The 24,570-nt window shown below is 39.3% G+C and overlaps 1 protein-coding gene across 1 annotated transcript in view; it reads left to right on the top strand.

The window, feature by feature from the left end:
* Positions 1 to 17,292, top strand: part of Pibf1 (progesterone immunomodulatory binding factor 1) — a 151,037-nt gene extending 133,745 nt beyond the window's left edge. Inside the window, exons 18-19 of the mRNA XM_090342044.1 lie at positions 16,230 to 16,276; positions 17,144 to 17,292. Of these exons, the coding sequence (XP_090198170.1) occupies positions 16,230 to 16,276; positions 17,144 to 17,246 (150 nt within the window). The 3' untranslated portion in view covers positions 17,247 to 17,292. The remainder of the gene's footprint in view (positions 1 to 16,229; positions 16,277 to 17,143) is intronic.
* Positions 17,293 to 24,570: the final 7,278 nt, after the last annotated feature.

The following is a 24,570-nucleotide window of genomic DNA, read 5'->3' as shown; positions in this document are numbered from 1 at the left end:
CTTAGTAAGACAATGTTTCCAAAAAATAATAATAAAGCTGGACTTTGTTGTTATTTTCTCCTAAGGAAAGGTTTTTCATTTTATCTAGTAGAATTTCAGTATTATTTTTAGTATAATAATATGAAAGTGAGTGTAAATGATAAGTTACAGCACTCTGGCAACACTACCAGGATCAGGCCCAGCCTGCATGCATCATATCCTCACACAGAAAAGTCGACTATTTCGGATAGATGAATGAATGAATTTTGCTTTTATTTTGAAAGAGCTGCAGGTACGCACACACAAGCATAATACTGGGCACTGAGAGAGTGAATAGAGCAACATTTTTACCATGCTTACCAATCACATTTCTATTTAGAATCTAAACTCATCTCACAAAAACCATAAACAGACTTCAGGATCTCTGCATACATTCTTACATGTATATTAGAAATGAATGTTGCCATTCATAAAATTAGTTTGTCTTATCCCCTGTTCATATCAACCCAGCCACTCCCCTCAGTTGCCCTAGGGTCGTAGAATATACATTGAATATTATGAAGAAAAGAGTTTCTAAGTGAGCATGGAATTAGGACAGTGTTTGCTGAATGATCATAGCCTCAAGTCCAGTTACTATAAAGCCACATCAGCTGCCCTGGACACTGAAGAACTCTTTCTGTGATGGTCGAACTATTTATTGAATTCCACTATAACTTTTTTTGGAAAACAAAGTGTTTCTGCCAAACTTCCTTCTTTTTTTTTTTTTAGAGATATGATACTAGTTAAACACTACTAATTCTTCATCTCTTGTTCTTTTTCTAGATCTCAATAGTAATCTGCAGGGCACATTTTATCTGCTTTATCAGTCATCCTCCTTTCTAATTTCAACAAACTTTCTCAATATGTTTTAATCCCCAAGTTATATATTAATGTTTTAGTTGGCTACTTCTGGATGATACAAAGGCACCTATCTTATCAACTGATTGTCTCCAAAATCACCTTGTAATGTACTGATTACTTCTGCAGCATTTCCAGTTAATCTTGTCATTTGTGTCTACAGCAGCTTTCTGAGTGCTTTCCAAAATCTAGAATCATTTACTTTAGACGTGTTAACATTCTACTAATTCAATGTTTTTATTCATTTGTACTGATTTCCTATGAAATTATAAATATAGTGAACCAAAAAAAAAAGTAATTAGACAGTGTCCCCAGTATAAAGAATTATCTTTGAGTAACTTAGATATCTAATACGATAATGTGTGTGTATGTGTGTTCTAAAAGAACCTATGAGAGACGCAAGTAGTAGAACATTAGCTATGAACAAAAGTGCCCCAGTACTATGCTGGGACCCAGGAGGGGGATATTTGTTAATGTAAAAAAGCTTCAAAAATTATTTGTACTAACTGTATTCACAGTGGAGCTCTGTACCCATTTAACTTTCCCATTCATTCCTTCTTCAGCTTTCAATAAGCCCCATTCTATTTTCTGTTCATGTAAATTTGACTAATTTAGATTTATCTTTCAGTAACTGGCTCACCTCATTTAGTATAATGGCCTCAAGGCTCATCTATGTTGCATCTCAAAATATTTTTAACTCCCTTGTTGAGCTGTCATTTAGATCTACCTAGCACATTGTTTTGAAAGTACTCATTCATGTAGGCCTTATTCTAGGCACAGATTTTGTCCTTGAGTGTCCACAGTCTAAGATTGGAGCAGTGCCCGTATTAGCATAATAAATGTGAATGAGTAGGCAAGTGGTGAATGCCTTGAGGGTCACACTGTCTTCTCAGACCTTGACTTCAGCAGAGAAGATGAATTAACAGCCCCACAAGGAAAGTGGTGCAACAGAACTTCATGTTAATTCCATTAGGAATTAGTATGATAGTGGAAAGGGAAGAGAAATGGATGTCTCTCCATATAAATTGGTATTGTGAGAGACACCCTGCATGAAATGGTAAGACAGGTTATTTTTTGCTAGCCAATTGAAAGTACACTGAAGAAGGCATTAAAGAAGCTAATCATAGTGTATTTGGGATATATACCTACTGTTATTGTTGCTACTCCTGCTGTTATTTGAGACAGTGTCTTACTAGCGTTCTGGCCACTCTTGTTCCTCCTGACTCAGCCTCTTGAATGCTGAGATTCCAGGCATGTACCATCACACTTGGCTAAATACCCCTCAAATTGTCATATTTATTATGTGAAGAAAAAAAAAGATTAAACAGAAGGAGACTGAAAAATAAAAGGCTTCTTTTCATTAATAATTATAAAATGTAGCTGAGTGGCTACTCAGGAGGCTGAGATCTGAGGATCACCATTCAAAGCCAGCCCAGGCAGAAAAGTCTCCATGGGACTCTTATCTCCAATTAACCACCAGAAAACAAGAAGTAGTGCTGTACAGTACCCTGAATTCAAGCCCCTGGGTCAACAAAAACTAATACTACTAATTATTTTAAAATACAGATTTCTAAAGCTTAATTTGACTATAATCAGAAAAAGCTCCATGAATGTTTTACCTTTAAAAAAAAAAAATGACATTTAGGGGCCGGGAACGTAGCCTAGTGGTAGAGTGCTCACCTAGCATACACAAAGCCCTCATTACCACATACACAAAAAAAAAAGCCGGAAGTGGTGCTATGGCTCAAGCAGTAGAGCACTATTGTTGAGAAAGCCCAAAGACCTTGCCCAGGCCCTGAGCTCAAGCCCGAGGACTGCAAAAAAAAAAAAATAGAGAAAAAGAAAAACATTTTAAAAAAGACGTTTAGGTACAAAGACTAGAGCACTTAGCCTTGAGCACAAAAGCTCAGGGACAGTGCTCAGACCGTGAATTCAAGCCACAGCACAAAAAAATAAAATAAAAACATGAAGTTCAGCCGGGTGCAATGGCTCATGCCTGGCCTGTAATCCTAGCTATTCAGGAGGCTGAGATCTGAGGATTGTGGTTCAAAGCCAACTGGCACACACTAATGACCGTGAGAGTCTTATCTCCAATTAACCTCTAGAAAATGGGAAGTGGGACTGAGGCTCAAGGGACAGGTCAGTAGCCTTGAGATAAAGAGCCCAAGGACATCACCCAGGCCCAGAGTTCAAGCTCCATGACCCACCAAACAAAACAAAACAAAACAAAACCAAAAAAACCATGAAGTTCAAGCTAAGACATATTAAATGTGTATTTTAAAATTCAGTATCCAAGCCAGGCACTGTTGGCTCACGTCTGTAATCCTATCTACTTTGAAGTCTGATTTGAGAAATATAGTTTGCAGTCAGCTGAAGCAGGAAAGTCTGTGAAACTGTTTATCTCCACTGAAACACTAAAAATCCAGAAATGGAGCTGGGGTTTAAGTGGGAAAGTGTTAACTTTGAGCAACAAAGCTCAAAAACAGCACTCAGGACCTCAGTTCAAGACCCAAGACTGGCATACACACAAAAACTATATCCAACTGTCTCCAGTGTTAAAGCTGAGGATCATGTAGGGTAAGCTACCATATGCTCTCATATTTGGTAATAAGGAGCACTTAGATTAAAAGGTAACAGTAGCGATAAATTTGCTAATTTAACCAATCTTCCTCAAACATCATTTCCTGACTCCCTTCAAGGAACACAGTTTATTGAGTGATTCAAGCCAATAGAATAGCAGCATGCTGAGTTTAGAGAAGCTGAAAAGGAACACAAAAGAAGCAGTGGCAGAGCAGGATTCTTGAGAAGCAGCCAGGCCAGGAGGGGGTCAAGTGGGAAAGCTGTGAGCAGTGAATGTGAATCAGCATCTAGGAACTGTCATGCATTGTCATCTTATTCTCCTAACAACCTCTGAGGCCTGTTACTGAATAATCATAGTCCTTTCAGGAACCAGATGACAGTCTGAAGGGACTGTTGACAGGCATAAGGAAATGAATGAGTAATGCAACACTTCAAGACTAGAAACTGCAAAGCAGTAACTACTCCCAGGACTCAGGAGCAGAAAAGGGATGATAGTCATTATGTGATTAGGAAGTTCAAGGCCAACCAAGGCAAAAATACCCTTCTGAACCACTGGCTGACACTGTAATGCTCACCTGTTATCCCAGCTACATGGGAAGCATAAATAGGGGACCATGGTCTAGGCCAGCCCAGGTAAAATAGGACTAATAATAGAGTACCTTCACAAGAAGCACAAGACCCTGACTTCAAACCCCAGAACCACCAAAAAAATTGAACAGGTTGGGGTCAGGAGTTTGGCCTAGTAGTACAGTGCTTGCCTACCATGCAGGAAAACCTAGATTCGATTCCTTGGTATCACAAACATAGAAAAAAGCCAGAAGTGGTGCTGAGGCTCAAGTGGTAGAGCTCTGGCCTTGAGAAAGTCCAAGAACAATGCTCAGGCCTTGAGCTCAAGTCCAGGACTGGCAAAGAAAAAAAAAAAAAATGAACAGGTTAACAAGATATTTCAGTAAAAATGGATATAGTAGTTAAAACACTGGAGAAAGGGGATTTAGAGTGTGGCCTAGTAGTAGAGTGCTTGCCTAGCATGCGTAACACCCTGGGTTTGATTCAGTAGCACACACACAGAAAAAGCCAGAAGTGATGCTGCGGCTCAAGTGGCAGAGTTCTGGATAGTGCCCAGGCCCTGAATTCAAGCCACAGGACTGTCCAAAAAAAAAAAAAAAAGGCTGGAGAAAGCTGAGGTGAAGAGGAACTTTTTCTGATGTAAGTATATGTAGCTCAGAGAAGAGGCTGAGATAAGATTAGTGGCCAGTGGGAGGTAGAAGACCCAATGGCTTATTGTGACCTTGACTTTAGGATAGTCAGAAGGAACTAACTATTGTGTGGACTTGGACATTGCGAGCATGCATTATAATAGATGAAACAACCTACAAAAGATAGACATGTAAATGTCACATTTGCCCACAAGCCTCTGAACATAAATATTTGGGAAAACGTTCTTCATAATTTTGAGTATATGAGTGATAAAGAAGTAAACTGCATACTTAATATAGTAAATTATATAAAATAAGAATGGGAGCAAGGGGGCCAGGAGTTTGGCCTAGTGGTAGAATGCTTGCCTAGCATGCATGAAGACCCAGGTTCAATTCCTCGGTACCCCACATACATAGCAAAAAGCCGGAAGTGGTGCTGAGGTTCAAGTGGTAGAGTACTAGCCTTGAGAAAGTCCAAGGACAGTGCTCAGGCCCTGAGCTCAAGCCCAGGACTGGCAAAAAAAAAAAAAGAATGGGAGTGAAGACTCAGTATTTTCATACCCAATGCTATGGACATGGTACTGGAAATATAAACACAATTACATAGACATAAAAATTTATGACTCTATAGGTATAATGTTTTATTACATAGATTAATATGTATATAATGTATATATGAAATACAAACCCTTAGCCTGTTTATGTTCTAAAATCTAAGTGATTGTATATAGAGAGTCCCTTCTTGAATACTTGTTTGTTAAATATGTCATTTGAAATATGATATAAAAATCAATGTTAATAAATTCTTTAAAAAAAAAAAAGAATGGTTGGAAGCAGTCATTTACATCAAGAGTCCCGAACACATTATTGTATAACAGTTCACCTATCCTGCTTTTCCCCTGTTGTTCTGTACTGTGTAGCTATTTTCATACTGAACTGATAAAGCAGTAACTGCAGAAGGTAATTGATAAACACATAGCAACTAAGAAGATTCATAGTAAAAGGGGGTGCTGATGGCTCATGCCTATAATCTGAGCTACTCAGAAGGCAGAGATTTGAGGATCACAGTTTGAAGATACCCAGGGCAGGAAAGTCCAGGAGACTTATCTCCAGTAAACTACTCAGAAACTCTGGAAGTAGTGCTAGCACTGACTCCGGTGGTAGAGCACTAGCCTTGAGCACAGTAGAGGCTCAGGGACAATGCCTAGGCCGAGTTCAAGCCTGAAGACTTGCAGAAAAAGAGGATTCACATCAATTTGAATACATTGAATTTTGATAATTATCCACTGAGTAAATCAGTGTCTATCTTATATAGATACAGATATACCTGTATCTATCTATGTCTGTATGAGACAATTAAAATGAAATTGTGTCCTTAATTTTTTTTAATAAATCTCTTTGGATTTAGAATCAGTTCATAAAATAGCCACCTCTGAAAAACAAAGGCTTCTGATCATATGAAACAATATTTATTGACATGAACTCCAGAAAATGTTAACAGAAGGTTTTTATTTATTTATTTCCTGTTTTTGTTTTCTTTTTGTCTTATTTGTTCCTTATTTAGAAGGGTAAAGGAGAGGCACAGAAATGGAGGGACAAAGGGTAAATAAATGCAGCAGTGGTACTCACTAGACACTGCCCTAAAAACTATACAGTTTGTGAGTGGGGATGGGAATGGACAATGTGAAACAGCGAGGGAAGGAGTGATGTTGTCCAAAAAGAAATATATTCTTTACCTGACTCATGTGACTGCAACCTCTCTGTACATCACCTTTTAGCAATTAAAAAAAAAAAAAGAAAAGCTAGGAGAAAAAAACCTAGCCACCTCTGTTGAATACTTTAAACTTGTAACCAAGTGCTGGTTGCTCATGCCTGTAATACTATCTACTCTGGAGGCTGAAATCTGAGGATCCCAATTTAAAGCCAGCCTTGGGAAGACATCCTTGAAATTCTTTTTTTTTTTTTTTTTTTTTTTGCCAGTCCTGGGCTTGAGCTCAGGGCCTGAGCACTGTCCTTGGACTTTCTCAAGGCTAGAGCCCTACCACTTGAGCCTCAGCACCACTTCTGGCTTTTTTTTTCTATGTATGTGGTACCGAGGAATCGAACCCGGGTCTTTATTCCAGCTAGGCAAGCACTTTAACCACTAGGCCAAACTCCCAGCCCCGACATCCTTGAGATTCTAATCTCCAGTTAGCCACCAAGAAGGGAAAGGGGACGAGGGAGAAGAGGAGGAGGAGGAGGAGGAAACATGGGCTAGAAATGTGGCTTAGTGGTAAGAATGCTTGCCTAGCATGCATGAAACCCTGGGTTCCATTCCTCAGTACCACATAAACAGAAAAGGTCACTCAAGTGGTGGAGTGCTAGCCTTGAGGAAGCTCAAGAATAGTGCCCAGGCTCTGAGTTCAAGCCCTAGAACTAGAAAAAAAAAAAAAAAAAAAAGGACAGTACCCAGGCCCTGAGCTCAAGCCTTAGTACTGGTACGCAAACATACACACACATACACACACACACACACACACACACACACACACACACACACACACAGAAGCTTTGAACTGGAAAACATAGATGTAATAGAAAGGTTGAAAGCCTTAGCCCAAGCGTCCATCTGAATTTGGAGGTGCAGGTTGCAAGTGTCACTCACAGACAAGCCCCTTGTTCTCTGAACTGCCCCTTGTCCTCCTTACAAGCCTTTTATTTTATTTCTTTTGTGCTTTTCTTTCTTTCTTTTTTTCAGACTAAAAAGGAGGCACCTGAATGGTCTAAGAAACAAAAAATGAAAACCTAGCGTTTCAAAGTGCTAGACTCAAACCCAGAATGTGGAAGACTAAGAGAGCACAGTGGTCCTGAGCTACAAAGTCAAAAGTAGCATTTGGATTACAAGTATTTTCTATGGTATTATTTACTCATGAAAGTCTTTTTTGAATGGAAAAAAATAAGTTCATCTTAATCATGTACTTGGCATTTCTTATTTAAATATGTAATTTAATGATTATTTTTAACTATTGTTAAATTTATAAACTCAGCACGACCAAAATGTATGAAGCACAAACAGTAATATACTTAATTTTCTGTTTGTTTTGTTTTATTACAAAATAAATACCTTATTTTCTATAATTTAGATTTTGGTGCTTTCATAAATATTCAGTACATTTTAAAGGTATAACAAATTTTTTGGTAAGTTTTATAAACGACATTAATTTAAGTTTGCATATCATAACACAAGTAACAAGGCAGGCACTTTACTCTTTGTGTAGTACTGGGGTTTGGACTTGCTGTGTAAATACTAGAGCCTCTCCCCTAGCCTTTTCATTCTGGTTTTCAGATAGGATCTCACACTGACTTTGCCTGGAATGCCTCAAACCTCCTACCTCCAGCTCCTAAGGAGACAGTATTCCATGTCCTGCAATACAGTTTTGTGTTGTTGTTGTTGTTGTTATTTGTTTATTTTTGTCAGTCATGGGGCTTGAACTCTGGGCCTCAGCATTGTCCCTGAGCTCTTCAGCTCAAGGCTACTGCCCTACCCCTTGAGCTACAGATCCACTTCCAGTTTTCTGGTAGTTAATTAGAGAGCCAGCCCGGGCACTAAAGACTTGGGCAATATGTTTTTAAAAGGGAACAATCATGGGGCTGGGAATGTGCCTTAGTGGTAGAGTGCTTGCCTAACATGCATGAAATCCTGAGTTCGATTCCTTAGTACTATGGAAAACAAAAAAGCCAGAAGTGGCACTGCAGCTCAAGTGGTAGAGTGGTAGCCTTGAGCAAAAGAAGCTCAAGGACTGTGCCCAGGCTCTGAGTTGAAGCCATAGGATTAAGAAAAAGAAGAAAGAAAAAGAAAAGGGAGGAAGGAAGGAAGGAAGGAAGGAAGGAAGGAAGGAAGGAAGGAAGGAAGGAAGGAAGGAAGGAAGGAAGGAAGGAGAAAGGAAAGGAAAGAGGGAAAGAAGGGAGGAAGGGAAAGGTGGGAGGCAGTCAGGCAGGCAAGGGAGGCAGGCAAGCCAGGCACTGATGGCTCAGACCTGTAATCCTAGCTACTCAGAAGGCTAAGATCTGAAAATCATTGATCAAAGAGAGCCCAGAGAGGAAAGTCAGTGAAACTCTTATCTCCAATTAAACACCGGAAAACCAGAAATGGTCTATAGCTCAAGTGGTAGAGACCTAGACTTAAGCAAAAATGCTCAGGGCCAGGTGCCCATGGCTCTCACCTGTAATCCTAGCTACTCAGGAGATTCAGATCTGAAGGTTGCATTTCAAAGCCAGATAACCACCAGAAAAACTCAAGCCTTGGGCCAAAAACCTCAGGGATAGCACCCAGAACCAAAGTTCAAGCTCCATAACCAACAAAAAAAAGAAAAAGAAAAATTGCTCAGGGACAGTGCCCACAACCCCACAACCACTACCAACAACAACAAAGATATACAGTGTACACATATGCAAACATTCCGTTTCTTATAGAAGTTTTGTCATTTAAAAGACAGAGATGTAGCTCCTTTGGTAGTGTGTGCTCAGCTTGTATGAGACCATTTCAGACTCAGCTTGTATGAGACAAAAGAAAGTAATCAAGCAAGCCAGAAAGAGAGAGAAAGAAAAAAAGAAAAAGAGAGGGGGGAGGAAGGAAGGAAGGAAGAAAAGGAGGGAGGGAGGGAGGAAGACATTAGACAGAAAAGAAAGATATGATTTATTTTTCTTTATGGTGCTAGGAACCGATCAGATAATATCTCAGAATATGAGCATACTGAGCAAGCATTCTAATCACTGAGTTGCTACTGCCCCAAGCATACCTATGTATGTATGTTTGTATGTATGTATGTATATGTGTATGTATGTATATACATATAATTTTAGAAAGATAAATGTGTTAAATTTAGTTGGAAGCCTTCATGTTGTCTGTCTTTGGTGTTAGGGATTGAACGTGTGGCTGCTAGGCAAACACTCTACTACTAGAATACATCCCAGCACTGCTTTAGGGTTGCCTATGCTTCCTTTGATAGATACCTGCCTCACAAGCACAAGGCCTGAGTTCAAACCCCAGTACCACTAATCACCACCATCATCATCATCATCATCATAAAAGCCTTGATTTGAATATCTTAATTGGCTTTATTTTTAATTCTAGAATCAAGCCTTAACTAGTTACATAAAAGGAGAAGGGCTAAAGAGTAGAAATTAAGAAAAATAGATTGATTATTCTTTTGTTCCAGTTATTTAATGGAATAAGGTATGTCATGTCCTAGGGCCCAGGATTTAGTCCCCAGCACTATTAATAATAACAACAGTATACAAACTAATTGGCTAACAACTGGTTACTTTTTTGTCCAGAGGGAACTTGGTAATCTTGTCAGTTGAAACTAGCTTGGATAGAAAGTTTTGTTATCTCTCTTGTTTTCTTGGAAGGTCACATAACTAGTTACCAGTTTGCAGTCTGAAACTTTGGTGTATGTGTTGTCATTTTGATTTTTAAGCTGGTTGTTTGGGTCCAGTACAGTATCTTACTCCAAAACAGTGGCGTTGCCAGGTGCAAGTAACGCACGCTTGTAATCCTAGCTACTCAGGGGGCTGAGATATGAGTATCACAGTTCAAAGCCAGCCCAGGCACCAAAATCTGTGAGATTGTTTTCTCCAGTTAAATCCCCTCTAGCAAGTGCTAGAGGGTTAGCTTTGAGTGAAAATGCTCAGGAATAGCACCCTGAGTTCAAGGCCCATGACCAAAAAAAAAAAAAAAACAGTGACTTCCTTTAATTTTTATTTAGTTGAAGATATTATTATTATTATTATTATTATTATTATTATTATTATTGTGGATCATGTGCCTTGAACTAGGCCCGAGTGCAGTCCCTGAGCTCTTCTGCTCAAGGCTATTGCCCTACCCTTAGGCCTGGGTGTTGTCCCTGAGCTCTTCAGCTCTAGATTACCGCCCTACCCTTGAGCCAAGTCCCCTCCCCCCAGGGGTTAATTGGAAATAAGAGTCTTAGGTCCTTCTGTGCCTGGGCTGGCTTTGAACTTTGATCCTCAGATCTCAGCCTCCTGAGTAGCCAGGGTTACAGGCATGAGCCACCTCGACTGGCTTGTTTTTGTTTTTTGTTGGTGGTAGAGCTTGAACTCTGGGCCTATGCACTGTCCCTGAGCTCTTCACCTCAAGACTAGTGCTCTACCACTTGAGCCACAGCACCACTTCCAGTTTTCTGGTAGTTAATTGGAGATAAGTGTCTCACAGACTTTTGTGCCTGGGCTGGCTTTGTACCATCATCCTCAGATCTCAGCCTCCTGAGTAGCTAGGATTACAGGTGTAATCCTGGCCAGCACCAGGCCAACAATTACTTGTGAGCTATGGGTGTATTACAATGGTAACGCAAGTGCTTAGCATGTACCAGACCACAGATTTATATCTTCAGCACCAAAAAAAGGAAAATAAGCTTAACTATACTTTATTTGCAGATCTGAAAATACAGCAGTGACTCATGCCTGCAATCTTAGTACAGCTACTTGTTTTCTTCTAGCATTTTCAAAAGTATATCTCTGCCAGGCGTGGTGGCGCAGTGACGTCTCACGCCTATACTAGCTACTCAGGAGGCTCAGGTCTGAGGATCAAGGTTCAAAGCCAGCCCAGGCACTAAAGACCAGGAGACTCTTATCTCCAGTTAACCACTAGAAAACCATAAGTGGCACTGAGGCTCAAAGGGGTAGGGTGATAGCCTTGAGCTGAAGAGCTCAGGGACAACGCCCAGGCCGAGTCCAAGCTCCATGACCAACCCCCACCCAAAAAAAAAGTATATCTCTGTAGATCTAGGGATGTAACTCAAGGGTTATATATACACATGGTTATTTGGAGCCTGTGGTGGTGGTACATGTCTGCAATGACAATACCGAGAAGCTGAAACAGGACTATCAGGAGTTCAATGGCTGGGAATGTGGGTTAGTGGTAGAGTGCTTGCCTAGCATTCCTGAAGACCTAGATTTGATTCCTCAGTACTACATAAGCAAAAGAAGCCAGAAGTAGCACTGTGGCTCAAATGGTAGAACAAAACAGCTCAGGGATAGTTCCAAAGCCTTGAGTTCAAGCTGCAGGATTGGCAACAAAACTTAAAAAAAAAATGAAAACCAGGCAAATTTAAAAATAAAAAGAACAAGGGCTGAGATTGTGACTTTGAGGTAGAATGCTTGCCTAGCAGGCATGAAGGGTTTTATTCCTCAGCAGCACTCAGCAGCACATTAACAGAAATGTCTAGTGCTATCGTTGAGCAAAAGAAGCTCATAGAGAGTTCTTAGGCCCTGAGTTCAAGCATCAGGACTGACAATAAGTACATGCATACATGCATGCGTACATACATACATACATACAACAATTTTTTTGTCAGTCATGGGGCTTGAACTCTGAGCCTTGGCACTGACCCTGAGCTCTTCAGCTCAAGGCTACTATCCTACCCTTTGAGCCTCAGCACCATTTCCTGTTTTCTAGTGATTAATCAGAGATAAGAGTCTCAGGGTCTTTAGTGCCTGGGCTGGCTTTGAACCCCAATCCTAAATATCAGCCTCCTGAGTAGCTAGGATTACAGGTATGAACCACTGTGCCTGGCTTCTCACCTGACCTTTTTTTTTTTTTTCTTTTTCTTTTTCTTTTTAAATCTAAGAGCTCTTCCCTACGGAAATGAACATGATTGAACTTGCATACTTGACTTCATATTGAGATCTGTGTCAGGGACAAGATGATCAGGGAAGAATGCAGAGTGCAGACAGTTGAGACTAAATTTTTGTCAGCTAATTGCCTACGTCTAAGGAAAGGAAAAGGAGAAGAAATGCAAAGAAATCCTCCTTCACTCTCACTCCCTGGAAATCCACTTCCACACAAATAAAAGACTCATGGGACATACTTGCTTTCTTTCATGAACGGTCCCAGTCTCTCAACCTCAGTTTAAATGCTTCAGCCCTCAGCCCCTTAGAAATCTTTCCTCAGTGTTCACTTGTGCACCATTCCTCTGTGAGCATAGGAAGTATTGAAGGGTATCTGCCCCCTCTCTCTCTTTATCTTCCTGCTTTCTAGGAAGGAATATTTTTTCCAAACATTCTGGCCTTTTTTTTTCCTTCTGATTATCTGGTATACTTCCTGTAAGAAAGTTTGAATAGTTCTTTATCTTAAGATTTTGTTGTTGTTTAATTTGGTTTTTCTGTTGTTCTGCAAAAGAACCATCCTATTCTATTCCTGGGACACATTGCTGATTGCAAACTATACTCATGACCTTGTGACCCCATGGGCATATCTAGCCCATAGCACGTGATGATAGGATTATAGTCCATGTGACCTTTAAGTCCTCTAAAACAGCCCTTATTAAGAAAGGTGAGCTGGGTGCTGGTAGCTCATGCCTGTAATCCTTGCTACTCAAGGAGGCTGAGATCTGAAGGATCAGAGTTCAAAGCCAGCCTGGGCAGGAAAGTCTGTGAGACTATTATCTCCAATAAACTATTCAGAAAAGGCTCAAAGAGTCACTGTGGCACAAAGTGGTAGAGCACTAGCCTTAAGTGAAAAAGCTCAGCAATAGTCTCTTAGGTCCTGAGTTCAAGCCCCATGACTAACAATAATAACAAGAAAAAAGGTGGTATTTTAGTCTATTTTTCTTTTTTCTTCTTCCCCTTCCTCCTCATTCTTTTTCTCTTTATCCTTCTTTTCCTCCTTGTCTTCCTTCTCCTTCATGTAAGGTCTTCTAATGTGAACCAGACAGACCTGGAATTCTCCATCTCTTGGCTCAGCCTTCAGAATGCTGGGATTACTGGCTTGTGCCAGTACATACACATAAACAACAGGTGCGCATACACACACACACACGCACACACACACACATTCTCTTTCATATATTTTTTATTGTAGTTAATAGAAGGGTTACATTATATTCATCAGATAGAAGGTACATTACTTCACATACATTGATACCCTTTTCATGTCTTGGTCCCCATTTCCCTCCCCCCACCCCAGCACCTCATCTTGTATTCTTCCCTTCCCTATGGACTTCAGCTAACCAAATGCGCATATATACAATATGTCAGATAACCAGGTGAAATACTGTAACAATATAAGATAACCAAGGGACAGCAAAAGAGATGAGAGATAACACAGTACATTAGGGACAACAATCACTCATTATATGGCTTTTGTTTCTATATCCTGGAGGTCCTTTCATGTAGGTCATTCTATATGGCCTTATGAGTCTAGGTTTTGTTCTATTGTAAATCTCTGCTAGGAGAGCCCAAGATTTCTACTGATTATGACAAATGAGGGAAGCCATTGAGCCAATGTTCCTTTGAGTCTGGCTTACTTTACTTAATATGATCTTTTCTAAGTCTTTCCATTTCCTAACAAATGGGGCAATGTCATTCTTTCTGACAGCAGCATAGAATTCCATTGTGTATAAATACCACATCTTGTTGATCCACTCATCAACTGAGGGGCATCTGGGTTGGTTCCATATCTTTGCTATGGTAAATAGTGCTGCAATGAACATCTTTGTGCTAGTGGATTTAGTATGTCCTTGTTTCTGGATAATTGGGTAAATGCCAACGAGTAGAATTGCTGGTAGTTCTATGTTTAGTCTTTTGAGGAACTGCCATACTGGTTGAATGAGTTTGCACTCCCACCAACAGTGTCGTAGCACACACACATTTTTTTTTTTAATGAGATCTGTATTATCATCTTGATATGTTTTGAATTATCTTTTCTATTTTCCCTGTCTTCTGAGATACCTTTCTGGTCCTTGTTCAAACATACAGAACTTTTTTCCTTCCAAGAGTTCAGTGTGTTCACTGTGAAGATTAATTTATTTGACCATCACTTTGGGGAAAAAGAAACAAAAAAGAAGTTGGGTGCTGGTGGCTCACGCCTGTAATTCTAGCTACTCAGGAGGCTGAGATCTGAGTATCTCAGTTCAAAGCCAGCCTGGGCATGAAAACCTGTGAGGCTCTTATCTCCAACTAACCACCAGAAAACTGGAAGTGGAGCTGTTACTTAAGGGGTAGAGAATTAGCCTTGAGCTGAAGAGCTCAGTGACAGTACCCAGGCCCAGAGTTCAAACCCCATGATAGACCAAAAAGAAAAAGGGGGAACAAAAATGGTGCCTGTACATCTCTTGGGTTACTTTTTGTTGTTTGTTGATTCATTTGTATAAGTACCCAGGGGTGAAAAGTATTTTCCACATAAAAGGGATAAACTTTCAGGCATTCTCTTAGAGGGCTTCCAGCTTCCCTGTAACCCACAGAATCTCTAAAGTTTTTTCCCCTCTAAGCCCATATTACCAGTTGTCTATATGAAATTACTTCCATTCCTCTACATATTTGTTAAATTCTTTAGCATTTTATTTTACTAGGTTTGAGATTACAGAAAAACATAATGTAAACAGTTCTCATTTAGCTTTCACCCGAATTATCCACATATTAGCATCTTATCATTCTTGCTTTATACTTGTTTATATTTATTTGTTCTGTTTCTCCTAAACCTATTAAGAGCACTTTGCAGATATAATTTCCCTTTACTGCTCAATGTTTCAGGGAGCATTTCTTAGAAAAAAGACTGACCACTGGCCCAGTACAAAGATCAAGATCAAAATCAGAAAACAAACATTAGTACAATATTATTATCTAATCAAGATGCTATTCAGATTTCATCAGTGGTCCTAATGGTGCCTCTGTTGCAAAAGAAACCTTGGATTATTCATTGCATCTACTTTTCTCTTAAATTTCCTTTGATCTAGGGTGGTTCCTCAGTCTTTATCTTCTATGACAGTGATATTTTTAGAGTACACTTATTTTGTACGTTATCAGTTAATTACATATTCTTTTTTTTCTACTAATTTTGTGCCTGTACTGGAGTATGAAATTGAGGCCTGAGCACTGTTTTTTGGGTTTTTTTTTTTTAGCTTTTTATCTCTTTTTAGCCTACCACTTAATCAAAGCCCTGCTTTCAGCTTTTCGCCAGTTAATTGGAAATAAGAATTTCACTAAGACTCCAAAGAATCTCTCAGATCTCAGCCTCCTGAGCAGTTAGAATTACAAGTGTGAGCTACCCGCTCTCCCACCATAGTCCTTTGATCTATAGTCACTGGCACTCACTTATCTCTTGATGATTCGGTAAATAAAATGAATCACTTTGTTATGTATTCATTCATCTTCCAGTTTTGTATTCTAAGCCAATTCTTATTAAATAGGCCCACTTAACCCCCTCCCAGTCTTAATTCTTTCATTTTCTTAAACTTGGGGTAATTATAACTACCTATTGGGATATAGAAAGGATGAAAGGACATGACCTATTTAAAAGGCATTTGCCTAAATGCATGATGCAAAGTCGCTTGCTTTCACGTCTTTTGATCACTCAACTCTTCACTATTGGAGTGTATTGTGCTTAACGCAAGTAAAAGTACTATTCTAGACTGCACAGGACTCCCTTAAACAATTGATAGCTTCTCCACCCATTCTTGGCCCTGGAATGATGGTCAATTGAAATTCTAAAGGTTTTTTTGCATTACCTTTTGACCATTATTATTACTAACATGATCACTATTATGATTACTATAGTCAAATACTTGTTTATTTGTTCAACAGTTCTGCCTGACCTACCTCCTAGGATGTCATTCTTCCAATTTCGTAAGGTAATTACTACAATCTGTGCTCGAACTCTCTCTCTCTCTCTCTCTCTCTCTCTGCATTGCTAGAATTCTCTTCATTGTTCAAATCTGTAAGCTAGAAGCAAAGCAATAAAGTCATAGGGTTTATAAAACTGAAAGAACTAGAATCTCATATCTAGGAGGATTTTCTAGAACATAAATACAAATCCTTTCTTCTTTATTGAAGTATTACTGTTCACTTCTGTTCATGATTCTAGGCTATTGGAACCTGTTATGATTCTGGATCTTGCCACCCCAAACCTCTTAGTGTTTTTTCCCCCTAGTTTGGATTTTATATACCTATCACCTCTCTAAAATAGCTGATAAAAATATAAATGAAGCTGGGCACAGTGGCTCACACCTGTAATCCTAGCTAATCAGGAGGCTGAGATCTGAGGATTGCAGTTCATAGCCAGCCAGGGCACTGAAGTCCTTGATACTTTTATCTCCAATTAATCACTAGAAAACCAGAAGTAGCTGTGTGGATCAAGGAGTAGGGTGGTAGCTTTGAGCTGAAGAGATTAGGGACAGCACTCAGGCCAAGAGTTCAAGTTCCACAACCGGAAAAAAAAAAAAATGGAATGAAGGAGGGGGAGGAAAAGTGACAGGAAAACATGGTGGGAAGGAGTATCAATGATCAAGAAGTAACGTACCCACTACCTGAGGAATGTAACTATATATATATACATATATATATATATATGTATATATATATATATAGAGAGAGAGATGTATATATCTATATATCACTCTGACAATAAAATATAATTTTAAAAAAAAGGAGTAAAGAGTGTATAGTTGGGCTTAGGGATTTAGCTCAGAAGAAGAACACTTGCAGCATTTTATCCTCAGCTCTGAAAGAAAAAGAAGGAGGAGGAGGAAGAGAGGAAGAAGAAAGAGGAGGAGGAAAGAGGAAGGAGGAAGGAAGAAAAGAAACAGCCATGGCCCAATGTGAGAGAAAGCCCTATGGTAAGTGCTGAATGTTTCCTTTTAGGCTGAAATCAATCACTCTTCACTGGCAGTTTTCCTACTATAAATATATTTTACTGACTTGAGATCTAGCACAATCTTATGCATAGGAACTACTAAAGGTATTTTTGTAGATTTTCTAACAACCTTCTGGGCTACAACAGTGATTGTTACTTTTCTTTTTTTTTTTTTTTTTGCCAGTCATGGGCTTGAGCTCAGGGCCTGAGCACTGTCCTTGGACTTTCTCAAGGCTAGAGCTCTACCACTTGAGCCTCAGCACCACTTCTGGCTTTTTTTTTTTTTTTCTGTGTATGTGGTACCGAGGAATCGAACCTGGGTCTTCATGCATGCTAGGCAAGCACTTTAACCACTAGGCCAAACTCCTGGCCCTTGATTGTTACTTTTCTTCTTACAAATGATTTTGTATTGTTCTCTTCTAGACTCTTTCTTTCTTTCTTTCTTTCTTTCTTTCTTTCTTTCTTTCTTTCTTTCTTTCTTTCTTTCTTTCTTTCCGGATGCTGCTTTCCTGGATGCTGCTGTCCTTGAGCCTCTTTGTGCTCAAGGCTATGCTCTACCACTTGAACCACAGTGCCACTTCCAGTGCTTAATAGAAGATAGCAATCTTTCCTGGGCTGGATTCGAGTCATGATACTCAGGTCTTAGCCTCCTGAGTAGCTAAGATGACTGGTGCAACTGCCCTAACTCTTGAGCCACAGTGCCATTTTGGGTTTTCTAGTGGTTAATTGGAGATAGGAGTCTCAGGGTCTTTAGTACCCAGGTTTACTTTGAACCACTATCCTCAGATCTCAGCCTCCTGAGTAGTTAGGATTAAAGGCATGAGCCATCACTCCCAGCTCTTCTAGAATCTTAATAGAACTGAATTCAAGCGATGAATCTTTGCCCTTTCTAACAATGTCATGTGACCTGGAGAAAGGTCATGGAATCTCAGGATTCTTCTGAGAATGGAGAGATTTAAATCCTGAGCCAAAACACCCACAGATTTTAAGTGTAGAGCTGCTAGATATACTGTATTAGAGCTGGCAGAATGTTTGCAAACTCCTTATACTGTAAATTACTTTAGGACACTCTACTGCCATTAGCTGTTCATTAGTACCAAATACAGAAATTTGTTTTAAGAATCCCAGTGACTTCTACCCATGCAGAGACAGCAATTCCCAAAATGTCTTCAAAGGGACACAGTTCCTTCAATAGCCTCAGGACAAAGCAGTTCTACCATCAAATGTTTGACATACATTACATACTACAGTGATTCTCCAGCAGATTCAAAGGGTTCAGAGGAGACCTTTAGAAAAGAAACTTGTTTTACATTCTTGAACTACAGACCTAGTTTTATGAAGCATATTTGGCCAAAGCTGTAAAAAGATGTTAAAGATTCTCTTTTCCTTTTACTCTTTGGCCCTCAAAAATGTTAATTTAGAGATATAATGAGATTTTAAAATGTATTTTCCATCTTAAACTTATGTATTTTGGGGGAAAACATGTAAAGTTGAATGTGATGCTCACATTTTCATCACTTAGCATGCATTCATGAATTTATTTTGAAATTAAATTCACATCAATCATATTTCTTTTACAAGTTCTTCTGAATTTCTCAGCTTTGTTATGCTTCTATGGCTGTGTTCTTTAAAACAAAATTACTTATTTTATCATTGGATAAAGCTTTATTGAGCATTTACCTGGCCTCAAGGTGTAATTTGGACTTGCTATAAATGTAGTCTACATTTGAAAAGAAAGCTCTAGAATTGTTAGGAATTAGTTCCATGCCTTGCAGCTAGAGAGGAGCTGACTTGGAACTCAAATTCAGTTTGTTTTTTTTTTTCAAACCGAAGTCAGTACTCATTCACTGAATTAATGTCTTTGGGTTTTTTGTTTGATTTGGTTTTTGGTTTTTGGCTTTGCTTTGATCATCTTGAAAACGTGTTGACATTTTCAAAACAAGCAACACTGAGAAATGGACAGGGATACATTAAAAATGGAAGATGACTTTTCTATTACAGCATTTTCAATCCTGAAAATCATACTTATGGAGTTGTAGCCCCTTTATCTAATCACTTAATAATAACAAAACACAACAACAACAACAAAAACAACAAAGTAAAGGAAGTTGTGTTTCTACATCGGTAGTATGAGGTTTGGAATAGAAACCAGGTCTACCTACTAAATCTAGGTCCTGTGGGCAGCCATTCTGATCCTGGAAACAGCAAATTAGCCCTCAGCCTTACCTGTTTACAGAGTCAACTCTTGTTTACTCTGTTTGAAGATACTTCAAAAATAACAATTGTAAAAGAGATTACTGCTTTGATCTGAGAATCTAAATCTCCTTTGTTTGACCATGAATAATTGGTCTTTGTAATGTTAATGCTTCTTTTAAGGAATATCAGATCTGTAAATGCACTTTAATTATAGGCAAGTAGCTTTGGAGGGAATTTGTGACAGCATTTTTATGGAAAGTCTTTTTTTTTTTTTTACATCTTCCTTTAAATCTAATTATAGTAAAAAGATTACTTTAAGCCAACACATAAAAAAAAAAGAAGCTGTCCTTCTTGTCATTTTCAGTAATGTTCAAGGAGGTCAAATAAGTTATCTTATTGAAGACTAGGATTTAATTTTTCATAATGTTTTATTTTTCCTGTAGCATACAGGATGAAAAGCACAGGCTTGAGGAGATGACTTACTAACATATTCACCATAATCATACTGGCAGCTCAAAAGTCTCCTTTCCTTGAACTTCTCACATGAAGAATCTGTCTTGGAATGGACTGCTTAAAACAATCATGAATTTCCAAATCTTGTTTTCAAAGTTGGACCCAGCTAAAGAATCTCAGCCAAGAAAGGGGTGACATTATCCAAAAAGAAATGTACTCTTTGTCAGACTTAGCTAATTGTCCCTCTTCGCATTATAATAACTATAAAGAAAAGAAGTATCTCAATCTCGGTCTGTATAATGAGATAAAAGAGGGCTGCTGTACAGTGCTCCTGGGCAATATTGTGTGATCTTAGCAGAGGCTTTTACTGCAGCCACTACTGCTGCTGTAAAAGGAGATATATGTGAGGAGAGAATGTTAGATGTTGCAGAAGATGTGAGGAAATGAGATTGCTAAACTGCAGATAGGGTAATTTGGTTTAGATATGAGGAGGAATTTCTCAACCACTGAGTGAAATCTCCTCAAGGTGACTTTGAAACTTGTACATTTTGTGAAAGGGTTTGTGGCAAAGCCTGGATGCTTGGGCTGTGGTGGGGAGGTTTAAAACTCATCTCTTGTACTCTCAAGTCCCTGACGGAATTCTCTCTTCCACTCAGAATTCCAGTGGCGCGTTCTCAGGCTTTCTACCGCTCCTTTGCTGTTGCTGTTGAATATTGTGTTAACATTTGAAGTCAGTATCGAGAAGGCCATTAGTACTTGCTCTGCCTACCCAGGAGGGAAAACGGGGTCTCCAAAGCTGAACCTAGCTGGGTGCCAGTGACACCTGCCTGTGATCCTACCTACTTAGGAGGCTGAGATCTGATGATCAACATTAGAAGCCAGCTGGGGCAGAAAAGTCAGTGAGACTCTTCTCTCCTATAAACCACCTAGAAAAAAGCCAGCAGTGGCACTGTGGTTCAAGTGGTCAAGTGCTAGCCTTGAGCAAAAAGAGGCTCAGGGACAGTACCCGGACCCTGAGTTCAAACCCCAGGACCAGCAAAACAAAACAAAACAAACAAAAACAAAAGCTTGAACCCTGTGGATTAAGTATATACATTCCCAGTAATTTCAGGTTTTTCTTTGTTGTTTGTTTATTCGTTTTTTATTTCTTTCCCAGTGATGGCAACAATTAGTTTCAGAGTGTTGCCTTCATCCTAAACTGGAGCAGCAAGGATGAAGGGCCATAATCTTGTTTACTGGAAACTAGAGTGAGTGTACTTTAGCATTGTTCTCTGCACAGCTTCATTTAACTGCTCTGCTGGGGTCGTCCCACACTTCAGGGTGCATCCCTCCCCCACCCCTCAAGGCTCTTCCTCACCCACTTCCTTCAGTGTGTTGTCAGAAACCTCTGCCAGCTCAAGGAAAAGACAGGTAACATACCATTTCAGTTGTAGGAAGATGGCAAATTTTATTTACATGTATTTAAAAGAGAGAGCCCTCTGATAAGAGGAAGTGTTTTAAAGTAAGTTAATTTGTTCAAATCGTCACAGAGAAAATAATAATAATAAAAAAAAACTCCCCTGAAATGCTCACGACAATGAAATAGAAAGGTGGCTGTTCTAGAGGGCTCTTTTGCAGTACTGGAGAAAAGCAAATTATGAAATGAACAAAGTATTTACATTTGAAAATAAACTGCATCTCACACTGGGAAATTAGGTTACAGACAATTTTGCATTACATCGTGAACATGCCATTAGTTTTAATTTTCCACAACAAAGATTTTAGGGTAATTTGCTTTCATTAAAAAAGAATAGTTTCTTTTCTACAGCATTGTTATTCAATATTTCTCCTTACTGTCGAGAAGGCTATGCCAATAGTGGACTTAAACTCAGGTCCTGGGCTCAGTCTCTTAGCTTTTTCCTGCTCAAGGCTGATGGATGCTCTACCACTTGTGCCACAGCTCCACTTCTGGCTTTTTTGCTGGCTAATTGGAAATAAGAGTATCAAGGAGTTTCTTGCCTGCCTGGCTTGAAACCATGCTTTTCATGTGTGTAGCTATTATTATAGATGGGGGCCATCAGAACCTCAGGGGATAGGAGAGGAGCAGGGAGAAAGGGTCATTTATTTTCCTTCATTTATAAGAGAAATAATCTTAACTTCTCCCAAGGATATACATATCATAGCAATAGTTTATTGCACATGGCATGACCTGACACGTTGGCTTAGCATAAGCCATGCATATACTGGCCATAGCACAATATTAAAAGCATCATAGTCCCATTCTAGTGGACAACCTGCTTTGGACATGTCTTAGTGTTTTACAGTGCTATGTACTCAGTGTGTTTCTCTACTGTAAAATATAATTCTCAACAGAGGAAGAACAATAATCCATTACACATTAACCAGAAAAGGTCATTTCTTGTAACAAATGCAAGTTGCATTGATCTGATAATATTCGTCAAGAGAAATTTGTCTCATTATTGAATGAAGCTCTTGAAGGAAACTGCTGTCTGGAGAAATATCTGTGGTGAGGTGTGCAAACCATCCATGTGTTTAGGATGATTCAGATGTTTATCTTCATTTTTTGATACAATTTATTGACTTTTCAGGCAATCAGCCCCCAAAGCTGCATTCTTCGTTAATTTATCATGGTACATACGCTGGAGCAATGATTAATCAATCATCTAATGTTAGCTTCAAGATAAGACAAATATTAAAAGAAGATGAATGACGTATTCACATATTGCAAAATTGTCTATAAACTGGTTTCCCAGAATGAGCTGTGGTTTATTTTCAAACTTCAATAACTTTTCTATGTAACCTTATCTTCTGGGTACTTCCTGTAAACTACATATATTATGCAATTGAGCTCATAAATATAGGTAGAAGTTAACCTGAAGCATTAACCATACACATGCAGTTAAAGCTTTATCACTGTTTCTGCCATAAACCTCTCCCTTGTCTTTAAGAGACTAACCAAGTCACCATAAAAATGCATTATTGCCTATATCTGTATCTGTACATGAGTTCCTAAGAAGTGACTTGTCTTCTGAAACATGAAGACATTGGCATCAAGTCCCAGAAGAGTGTTACATGCATGTTCCTGCATGTCAGGTGGCCGTTGTGTTTATATACTAAGTGGTACAGGGTCAAGGTGTGGAGTAATTAATCCTTCCTATTTCCTGAATTCTGAAAAATGTACACAGTCTCACTCCAATGCTGACATATTATTGGAGGCCTACCCTTATTTTAAGCACTTACTTCACTAAACAACCTGGGAAATACATAAAATAGGATACCAGTGGGAGAATAATACTTATCCTTAATCAAATGGTTAAAATGTACAAAATAGATATTTTTCTATGACATAACAAATCAAAAATAATTGGAAAAATTTGAACGTTACTGCATCTCCAAATTTGTCTTTTAAGACACTATACAATGATTTTCTACTGATTTTTTTTCTTTTTTTGATTGTGGGACTTGAACTCTGAGCCTGGGTGTTATCCCTGAGCTCTTCAACTCAAGGCTACCAGCCTGCCCCTTGAGCCACAGTGCTACTTCCAGTTTTCTCGTGGTTAATTGGAGATAAGAGTCTCTAAGTCTTTAGTGCCTGTGCTAGCTTGAACTGCAATCCTCAGATCTCAGCCTCCTGAGTAGCTAGGATTACAGGCATGAGCCACCGTATCCAGCTTTTATTTTTAGGAGTTATTATCAATAGTATTAAAAATGTTAAGCCCGGTGCTAGTGACTCACACCTGTAATCTTAGCTACTCAGGAGAATGAGATCTGAGGGCACTTGTTCATAGCAGAAAAGTCCATGAGATGTTATCAATTTACCAACAAAAAGAAGTAGAGTTGTAGTTCAAGTAGTAAAGTAGTAGAGCATTAGCCTTGAGCAAATAAGGTAATCAAGAATATGATGCCCTGAGTTCAAGATCCAATGCTATTCACACACACACACACACACACACGCACGCACGCACGCACGCACGCAGGCATGCACGCACACGCACACACACACGCACATGCACATACACACATATACACACATAAAGACAGGAGGAGGGAAGAGAGAGAGAGAAAGACAGAAAGCACGAAAGAAAGGGAAGGAGGGAGAGGGAGAAAGGAAAGAAGGGAAGGAAGGAACGAAGAAAGGAAGGAAGGAAGGAAGGAAGGAAGGAAGGAAGGAAGGAAGGAAGGAAGGAAGGCAGGCAGGCAGGCAAGAGAAATTTACCTTGATCACTATGATTTTCATAAATGATCAACCTTCCAGAAATGACATTCTCACTTTCTGTGTTCTTTTTTTTTTGGTGTGGGGGGGCACTGTCTTTTGGCTTTGTCAAGGCAAGCACTCCACCACTTGAGCCACAGCACCACTTCCAGATTTTCTATGTATGTGGTACCAAGGAATCGATCCCGGGGCTTCATGCATGCTAGGCAAGCACTCTACCACTAACCAAACTCCCAGCCCCACTTTCTGTGTTCTTTTTATGAAAGCCTGGTTGTCATGTTGAAGAAGATTTCTTCCCTTGAGCGAGTGATGGTCCACCTTGAGGGTTTTCCTACTGTTTCTCACCTAATGAGTCAACTCTTTTTCTTTTCTATCCTCTTCAGTTCAAGTCAATTAGTAGGCATGATGCCAACGTTTATTGAATAGAAGGA

This window comes from Megascapheus bottae, chromosome 11, assembly GCF_031878675.1.
Source record: "Megascapheus bottae isolate mThoBot1 chromosome 11, mThoBot2.hap1, whole genome shotgun sequence".
NCBI lineage: Eukaryota > Metazoa > Chordata > Mammalia > Rodentia > Geomyidae > Megascapheus > Megascapheus bottae.
The sequence above is the reverse complement of the archived record's forward strand: the minus strand, read 5'-3'. Positions and strand labels throughout refer to the sequence as shown.